This window comes from Cupressus sempervirens, chromosome 3 (assembly GCF_028749045.1).
Source record: "Cupressus sempervirens isolate cs-2001-9-10 chromosome 3, ASM2874904v1, whole genome shotgun sequence".
NCBI lineage: Eukaryota > Viridiplantae > Streptophyta > Pinopsida > Cupressales > Cupressaceae > Cupressus > Cupressus sempervirens.
The window spans coordinates 578,323,931-578,334,378 of NC_143120.1; the positions used below are offsets into that span (position 1 = coordinate 578,323,931).

Here is a 10,448-nt window from a genome sequence, read left to right on the forward strand (position 1 = left end):
TTTGAAAAGGAAAAAAATCCAACCTACTAGAGAAAAGTTGTCAATTGAATTCTTTCATATAGGTCTAACAATATTAAAATCTCCCAACAATTTTAATTAGTTGCACTCATAAAAACCTATGAACAATGGTCAATAATATGGGTTTTAAAGAAACCTTTAAATTTGTCAACAGTTAATTGATGCCCTTTTTTCTGACAACCCCAAGTTTTGATATCCAAATCAATTATGCTCGTCAACACCCTTGTCACTTCCCCCTTGGTTTTCGAAGGAAGAGATTAATTACTAAGCTATAAATTTTCCTTGGTAAAGAAAATAAAAGGAGTATTAACGATTTTTGTATGCAAGTTTTGAGGAATAAATGATCTTTTTATGGAGTAGAATTTACCAGGGGTGATCAAAGAGAAAATGGAAGCTAGATTTCTTGACTTTATTGAATTATTTATTATTTACTTTAAAAGATATCGTTCTTCTAATTGAGAATTCCTTGAAAGGAAGTTGTGTTTTTTACTTTCAGCTTTAATATTTTAAGGTGTTCACTGGATGATTTTTTGAAAGCAGGGGCCTTAGTGGGACAAATTTGCAAATGCATGGTCTATTTTTCAATATGACAATAATCTAGAAATACATTATGATTTTGTGCATGCAAATCTCAGGTTTACTACAATATCGTTCAATATTTAGTGGTTTCATTTTTTCCCAAAGAAATGAATAATGCCAATTTGATTTAAAATGTATGTGGAAGAAAATTCCTATATAAATACAACTAAAAGAGGGCATATACAAGAAATTTGAATAACATGGAAAAACGACCAAAGTCAATAGAGCCAAATTGTTGTATTTAATGTAGTGACAAAATAAAGTAAATAGAAATGAATGTTTGTCTTGAGGTAGATGCTTGTCTCATGAAGGATGTTTGTGTATAGATGAAAGATGTTTGTTTGTCATGTCAACTAATTAACACAAACAAACATAACATAAACCTAAAGTAAGAGATATATGTTTCTTTGCACTTTCTATACCTTTTCCACTCTTCATTTTTCAAAATTTTGGTCAACATTGTTCTAGACATGAAGCTCTCCTTAGGTAAGTTTCTTGCCTTTATATCTAATATTAACTATGCAGATATGATTAAAGTGTTTGATGGGAGGCCCTTGGACTTTAAGCTTTAAAAATTTCCTCTCTTTGTAAGTGGAAGTGTGGGTTTGACCCCTCTCTTGACCTGGGATCGTTGTTCCTACGTAGATTTGTCTTCCATGTCTTCCTTAAAGTCTTGGGATTATAACGTCTTTAGAGGCATTGTTGACTCTTTTAGTACACTTCTAGCTATAGATAAAGTTATTATGGAGAGATCAAGGTTGATTTTTGCTAAGATTTGTGTCAATATAATGATTACTATTGTTCTTCCCATTATGATCAATTCATTTTTTAGTAACTCATTGTGTGAATTGAGATTTGCAATTTCCACATCCTTGTGATTTAGTTTTTGATTTGTAGCCATCCATTGATTCATCAGATCCATTTGTGTATTTGTGAGCTTTTGCACATCTGATATCCTTTCTTCAAGTTTGGTAGCCATTACCCTTTTGTCTTCGTCTGCCATAGTCCTGTCTTCTTCAACTTCCTTTCTTTGTTAAGTCACTTCACATAGTCTCATTGGTTGGATTTCATGTTCTTTTTTCAGTGCCCTTATCTCTTCACTGAGAAGTTTGTTCCTTTCAAGTTGCTCAACAAATGCTTTGTCATTAGGATTGATTGGTTCAAATAGTCCTTCAATTTCAACTTCTTCATAAGAGTATTGCTTTATCTAAATGGCAATTTCCTTTCTCCTTTTTAGGGAATCCTTCAGATCTAGTCTTACCTTCTGAAGTTTTTGCAATATGAGTTGAATGTTAATCACCTAATTGTCAATAGACTTATCCAGTTTAAAAGCCTCCATCTTCCAAGACCTAATCTCCAAACCTTTAAGCTTCTTTCAGAGAACGAGAGCTCTGATACCAATTGTTGATTTATGGAGGAGTAAACTAGATATTAAGAAGGGGGGGGGGGGGGGGGGGGTGGTGGTGAATCAAAATCTATAACAATTCATACTTTTCATAGATTCATCCACATCTATCAATAACTTGTGCATGCAAAACTACAAATGTAAACTTGTTGTAACATGTAAATAAGTTCAATCACATGCATGAAAGTAATAACACATAACACAATATTTGTTACCTAGAAACCCTCTAAGGTGAAGGTAAAACTAGGGTGGGCATGACACCCACAAATCTTCATTAAAACAATAATAAAGTTAACCAATTAAGGTTACAATGTTTAACCATAAAATATGATCTACCCTATGAGGAGTCTGCCCTATTAAAGACTTAAGAAATTGTTAGGTTTCACTTTGTTAGAGGATTTGACAGTTACAACTAAGTAAGCACTCTGTTAGGAGATTTATAAAGATATGTTAAGACTGTTAGAGTAATTATTTGTTTGCACTTATTAATTAAATCACTTTGATTTAATTAAATAAGTTGCCTATTACTCTAGTTTGCTTAAGCTATCTTGTAGGTGCATATAATTAATATTTTATTAATTATATTGTGCAACCCTAGCTTTTTTAGGCTTTAGGTTACCCTTTTCGGGTTTCGATCTCGTTTTATAAGGATTGATCTCTTTGTATTTTTGATTATGAAGATCCGTTGAATAATTTTTTCTTCGTCTAAGTTTTTCAGATCAAACCCTTGCCTCTTCTTGTCTTTTTCTTCTCTATGACAGGTTTTCTACATGCAGGTTTTCTTGGGCTTCATGGATTTGTTGTGCGCTTTTGCTCAAATCCTACATGGTATCAGAGCCAGATCTATTGTAGCTTGTTCGGTGTTTCAAGAAAAAGGGAGAACAAGGGTTTGGCGGATTAGATCTGGTGTTTTTTTAGGCTTTTTCTGAAAAATAGGGGAGTCACTAATTTTCAAAGTAGTTTGAGGCCAAACAGACCTCATGGATGGATTCAGAAGGCATCAAAACCCCCATTTTGATATAAAATTTGTCCGATTTGGACAATGTTGATCTGGGAGGCAAAATTTTTTTTTCTGTACAGGGCTGGATGGCCTTTGCACGCACTTCGAGGCATGGAAATTTAAAAAAATCACAAAAAAAAATACGTGCAAGCATTTTTCAGTCGGCGGCAGAACTGTTAGCAATTAACTGCTGTGGTCACTGTTGGCAAAAATCGCTAGCGGTCTGCGAACGGCCCATAGCGGTTCCATTGCAGCTCCACCCTACGGCAGCCCTCTGCCCTCCCGCCACCTTGGCCGCCGCTCCACTAGTGGTGCAGGGGTGGGGCCCTTTTTTTTTGTTTTTAATTATTTTTTTATGAAAAAAAATAAAATTTCTTGCATTTCAGGGGGCCTGGTGGTTTTTTCTCCGTAACTTGAGCATACAGACGTACTTTTTCGATCCAAAAAATGCACTGGAAAGGTGGTTTTGAGACAAAGATATTTGTGTAGGTTTTTTTGAGTTTTGATGTAGTTTGGTTGCCTATTTTGGCAGTCAAAACTGGGTGTTCTATTTTGCACTCCGGCAGGCGTATCTTGGGCAACCGATATCCGTTTTTGGACTTTTTTATATCACTAGAAAGCTCTTTCTGTGCTCTTTCCAGTGATGCTAGTTGTTGTTCCAGATTCTATTCCAGGCACATCCTATTCATTCTTTTTCATTTTAGCATTCTAGTGGATATCCTGTTTGTTTCACGTCTGGGGATGGATTTTGTTGCTTTAGATACTTCGTTTTGGGCTCTTCCTTCTGTTGTATCAGCCTTATGCTTTTTCTAATCATTGTTGTTATTCATTGTAAGCATCTTTATGCAACACACTGAGATAAAGTGCCACTCTTGCATTTCAGGATCCTTTTCATCATTGTGATTCGTTGTACTCGCACTATTTTATAAAGTGCCATGGGGGGGGGGGGGGGGGATAGTTGTTTGCCAGTTTTGTGCCCTCTTCCTCTTTTGCCTCATGTAGTGTCAGTGACATGTGCCTTTATAGGTGTCTGTACCTCACTCTCAATGTGTCTGGTTCCTGTGTTGTAGGAGATTCTTTGGCCCACCTTTTTAGCTGCCTGCCACCTCACTTGCATTAAGGGGGGGTTATATTGTTGTTCTATGCTTGCTTGGTTCGATGGTTAGTTAGTGTGAGCTATGTATTTAGTACTTGATCCTACATACTAGGCGATTGCAATGGCTGGCTACCTATGCATTTCGGTGAGATGGATCATCTACCATATAGACACGCTCGGTTCATGCCTTCTATTTCTATGGAGGTTCTACAGATCAACATTTTGACAGAGTTTTATGGTTCTTCATGCTTCAGTGATTCTCTTCTGATATCTTTGTTCCTTCTTCTAGAACACTCTTTGCTATCTCTTTTTGGAGTAGGGTTTTTCCCATGTGGTTTTCTTTATTTCTCCTCTTTATAGAGATTTTGTTGTGATTGGGTACTTGATCAAGCCTTGTTGCCAGGATCCAAATTTTCTATTTTCATAGCTGTGCTAGGTTAGCTTACTTCCTGAGCTTCGCTTAAGGGGGGGTGTTAGAGTAATTATTTGTTCACACTTATTAATTAAATCACTTTGATTTAATTAAATAAGTTGCCTATTACTCTAATTTTCTTAAGCTATCTTGTAGGTGCATATAATTAATATTTTATTAATTATATTGTGAAACCCTAGCTTTTTTAGGCTTTAGGTTACCCTTTTCGAGTTTTGATCTCCTTTTATAAGGATTGATCTCTTTGTATTTTTCATTATGAAGATTCGTTAAGTAATTTTTTCTTTGTCTGAGTTTTTCAAATCAAACCCTTGCCTCTTCTTGTCTTTTTCTTCTCCGTGACAGGTTTTCTACATGCAGGTTTTCTTGGGCTTCGTGGATTTGTTGTTCGCTTTTGCTCAAATCCTATAAAGACCACTTTGTTAAGAGATTTGCCTTGATTCAAGTCTGTTAAAATTGATTCAGTACCCAACTCTCAATTTTCTCTACAAGCTGATTTTGAGTCTTCTCCTTACTGATACTCTCCTCTGATATGATAACACTTGTCTTTCCCTTTCATATTCAATGCTTATGAATAAGTCACTTTCTTTGTTAGATGATAAGAAAACCCTTGAATGACTTCTAACCTTCTTAATCTATCATAGTATAATGCTTCATGTTCACACATATATTCTTCTCCTTCTTCTCCTTCATGGTGTCTTTGATCTAGGGTAAGATAATCACTATTTAAAGATTTCATGAAGAGTCTTCTAGATGGTTCCATGTTTTGCCTCTTCATCCTGATTGTTGAACATGCACATAGGGATATGTGATCCATGTCATGTAAATGTTTTATAACAACCTCTTCAAAACTTAAATGAACTTTCTAAGTCGACCTGATAATTGTTTTACCTAAAATTTTGTTCCATTCCCGATTTATATGTAAACTTTGCATTGCTTGACGTTTATTGTTTCTGATGCTCGACCTTTATTAACGTCTGATGCTTGACATATACTATATCACTTGGTGCTTGTATACTTGGAGTTTACTTGGTCGCTGATAACTTGCTTGGTCATTGATGAGCTCGGTATATATAGAAAATTACTCTATGACCATACACTTACTTGACTTCTATAGAACTTGCTCGGTACATACTATCTTATATACATGTCTCAGCCTATGTAGAGAAGCTCGGTTGCAATGACGACCGTCTGACTTTGCCTTGTAAATGACTAAGTGGTTGACACTAATAGACAACAGTGGTTAGAGATACCAACACATTTTACATAGAATACATCATTCCATTGACAATCCTAAATTCAAGCTTTTTGCATATATAAAATTTATTCACAAACACAAATACTTTCTCATTTTTGTTGTCAATTGTGATGAGACGATTACCAATGAACTCTTATATGATAAAGCTCTCCTAATAAGACTTGGGGTTTTTTTGACCACTTTTACTTGAAATGTGTCAAAACATGCAACTTGTTAGTGTAGTTTTTTAATTTCCTAGTGGGTTATTTATTTTTCCCTATATTGTTAGTTTTTTCCTAAACTTTTAATAATCTTGCTTAGGTTAATAAAGCATGTCTTATTTAGAAAGTGGTTGTGAGGTGTCACCTTCCTACATATGAGCATCCATTATCTATCTTAGGAAGATACTTTGCTATCTTTAGTCCGATAGATGGTTGCTCCTCATTGGTCAGTGTTGCCACCTCCTCCCTCTTCCTAGTCTATATAAGCATGCTACCTGGCTTGTATTTGGGATAGATTTCATTGGCATCCTCTTAATGCTATTTTGCTTCCAGCATTTGCATTACTCTCTTGGAGACTAACTCGATGTTGCTATTTTGATTTTATCAGTTGCATTCATAGTTTAGATATCTATTCTTTGCACTAGTTTTCTGGGTTATCAATCTTTTCAAATTCTAACACAACTCTCTAATGAGCCTTGGTTGTAACTTGTATGTGATTCTTGCAATATAATAGAGCTCTCAATAGAGCATCTTGTTCACTAGATTATGTCATTTATGAATGCTTAAACTCACAACAAGATTAGATTTGTGAGTTGAAAGATAGAATTAATTTAATTAATTTCAAGAAGTAGAACTTGAGATAATGTAAGTTGGATTTGGGGCACTTATGAGAAGGATCCTAAGATATCATTTGTCTCAAATTCAACTAATATTTACATTTATGTAAAACCTATTTCACCCAATGATAAAATTTTGACATTATAATATGTCCATCAAAGAAAATTCAATTTGAGAATCAAGTTATGAATCCAAATCAAATTCTAATTAAAGTTGATTGGTAGTTTGAAGTTTTTTTTGTTTTTTAATGTGGTCCTCCATGAAATCTGTTTAGCTACCTGATACAGGAGCACGAGTCTTATGACTAAGCCTCTTCAACTAAGAGACAAAGACTAAGGGGTATCCATCCACCAAATTTGTCTAGGCCATGATCCCAACCTCATCCCTTTTCGATGTCAAAGCCTTACACTCAACAACACTTGATCCTTAATGGACTCATTAAAAACTTGCTTGTACTCTTGAAATATATATTACAAATTTAAATCTTAAAATAAAATAAAATAACATATATATACACTTAATTTGAAATACACTTTTATACCTTTTATAAGAATTATAGGTTAGTTTCCTGTATTTACAGCCGATCTTACCAAAAACTGAAAAAAAAATCCATTTCTATTTCCCTAAAACTTAACAATCCTAAAAATAGATTGATCCTCTCACAAACTATTGGAAAACAATCCATTTCGTAAGCTTAGGAGTGCCAAAAATGGAGTTGAGCCTAGAGAGGCACTAAATGCGGGGTGGAAAGTGCAGCCGCCCATTTGAGTTGGTGTGGCGCACGCATGGCACGTGAGAATTGATGGGGGAGTAGGCATTTCTATCTCTCTGTACATACAAATGCACGCCATGTCGACAGAGATTTGAGTAGAAAAAGATCCCCGGCGTACGGTTTATCATTAACACGAACGAGTGGGCGCCCGCAATTCAACATCACTCAAAAAAAAGGGTCTGTTTTGGGATCCCAACTGGGAAAGTCGGAAATTGGAAGCATTGCTAATGGCAATTCCCCTGTTCGAAGAATCCATCTGCAATTGTGCAACCATCACAATTGAAGGCACGCCAAACACTCCATCATCTCTCCTCTCACGCGTACATATCATTCCCTGCAATTCGATCATAAGTACTTCCCCTCCCCTGCCTATGCTATGCTAACCCATCATCATTACATTCGCTGCATGTTTTCCAGTCATCTGATTCGGGATTTTTCCCACAAATCCAAATCCCTGAATAGCCCAAACTTTTCCCCTTGTACCCACTTCTTTAAAACCCTTCAATTCTTCGAGTCTCGATGCAGGGGAAGAAGATGGAAACTTCATTTGAGGCCCAAGATCCCAAATCCGGCCCTGCTCAGGAGAAGGGGAAAGCAGCGACAGGTCCCGAGTTCGACTCCCCGCAATGCCGCCAGTTGCTTGCAAGAGGTCCCGAGTTCGATTCTCCGCAATGCTTCCGTTTCGTCTCTGCGAGGAATCCTAACGCTTGCCAGTACAATTCATGGAGCGCGGGGTTTTTCGACTGCCATGAAGATCGCTGCACATGTAAGCTCAAGGGTCTTTGTGAAAATGTGTAAAAAAAAACATGTATGTTAATGTATTGAATTGGAAATGCCATTTTAGCGCAGGTTGTATGACAGCAATCGCCCCCTGCGTTGCCTTCGGAAGTGTTGCTCGCTTCGCTGACGACGCTTCTGCATGTAAGCAAGCCGCCTCGGATTTTCCATTTTCTGTTTCAATTGTTATTTTATGTCTTCTGTTTCAATTTCTAGTTTGCAAGGAGAAATTACAAATCTCTGTTCTTCATAGAAAAGTCCCAAATTCAAATTTTACTGAAAAGAGTATGTACTGTTCCAGCGTAGCACAGTCAAATTACACGCGGCTGGATGCAAGCCATGTAAACTATAGAATGTTTTTCTCCGTTTTGATTGTTTCTGTGTTTCGAGTTAATTTAATGGCGGATAATCAGTATATACATAAAACTCGTAAATTCAAATCTCATCAGAAAACAGAGCTTCTTTTCATTTCTAGTACAATTATTACATACCTCCTTACAGATTAATCCTATTCTCTTTGAAGAAACCGCTCCATTTGTAAACCGTCAAAGAATCCATTTCCGTATCCACATTTTCTAAAACGATATTTGGGTTTGTGTGTAACAGTGGCGTGCGTGATGAAAGGGAGTGCGTACTGTATATTATCATTGGTGGGATTGCATTGTTGTTATTCGCATGGGTACCGAGAGAAACTGAGAATGAAACTGCAGCTTCCGGGGAATCGAACCTCTGACTTCCTTGTCCACTGTCTATGTGAGTGCTGCGCCTTGTGCCAGGAATATCGTCAGGTTAAATCTGCTAAAACAGGTACTTTTCCGTCATTTTCATTTTTGTATTTACAGCGCGTGACATGAAATTGATACGAGCGGAAGAAATAAAAATGCAGGAGAGGCAGTGAAATCGGTTGCCTTGTCGCCGCCCTCCATCAACACCATGATACGCTGATCGACGTTTCTACTGCTACTGCTACTGCTACTTCCATGAAAGAGATATTTAGTGGTGAATTATTGTTCAAGGAATATGTCAAAATATATGATATGTTTCGCCATGGCTGTACAATGGGTAAGCTCTGAATGTACATGAATATTCAAACGTTAGATTTTGTCTGCATTTAAATAGGGAAAATGCATATACAGTCTGTTTAATAGTATGTGCTTTAAATCTTATTTGGTCCAAAATGAAATCATAAACAATGTGAACAAAAAAAGTTTCCACTCCCAAGTTTCGCCATTTTTGTTCTCAATAACAGTTTTGTATGGAGGCCACTAAAATATATGGGGAAGCACAAGTGCTAATTTTCATATGTTTTCCTTTATTTTTATTTTTAAAATTTTAATGTTGTTATTATTTGAATATAGATATGGAATTATCTTGTTTATTTATTTATATATTTAAATTTATTTATTATTTCTATTATCACATATCAAATAAAGTTTCTAAAATGATATCTTTTCATTTATTATTTATTTATATCTTTTCTAAAATATAATCTTAGAAAAAATATTTATATATCTTAAAAAAATATTTCTTACATGTACATGTACATATACTATATACAAAAAGGGGAGAGGTTTACTCTTACTTTTTTCTTCTTCCCTTATAGGTTGCACAAAGCTTGGAGAGGTTTACTCTTACTTTTTTCTTCTTCCCTTATAGGTTGCACAAAGCTTGCTGCTCCATCCATGGTAGCTGGTCCATTCTGAACTTTGATAGTCTTTAATTTTTGTTGTAGTAATTCCATTTTAGATGGCATTGGAAGAACATCCCACACAGGAACACTGATATTGGTCCTCTTCATCTGATCTACAATGTTGAGAGGAGTGTATGTTGACTTGGTTGAGACTTCAGTGACCACAGGGTCTGGTATATGAATTGGAGCAGCAACATTGTGTCGTACATTTGCAATTGTGGCATGTGGAATGACCTTCAAAGTTGTAGCCTGATTTGATGAAGAGGATGGAGCATTCTCTATAGATCTATTTTTTCTCCTAGTGTTATGAGCTATGTTATCATTACCATTATGATTTATATGGCAATAATCTCTAGGATGATAATTCATGGAAGTGCAATCCCCTTGCCGTTGGGATTGAAAACTAATAGTGGGTGATTGGCATCATACATGTACATATATGTATATTTAAATAAAAAGAATGGTTTGAAAAATTTACAATCTTATATATATATAAGCGCGCACACACATATAAATACACATATGCATACATATATGTACATGTATGTATATATATTTATTCATGTGTGTAGGTTTCAAACCTGCAAGGCAACCCAACAAGGCCC

At 35.9% G+C, this 10,448-nt stretch overlaps 1 protein-coding gene across 1 annotated transcript; it reads left to right on the forward strand.

Annotated features, from left to right (window-relative positions):
* The first annotated feature begins 7,754 nt into the window (after positions 1–7,754).
* Positions 7,755–9,455, forward strand: LOC149567744 (protein PLANT CADMIUM RESISTANCE 7-like). Its single transcript, XM_089817507.1, has 4 exons — positions 7,755–8,142; positions 8,226–8,297; positions 8,760–8,960; positions 9,040–9,455. Exons 1-4 carry the CDS (start codon positions 7,896–7,898, stop codon positions 9,096–9,098), a joined length of 579 nt encoding a protein of 192 aa, XP_089673633.1. The 5' UTR covers positions 7,755–7,895; the 3' UTR covers positions 9,099–9,455.
* The last annotated feature ends 993 nt before the right edge of the window (positions 9,456–10,448 follow it).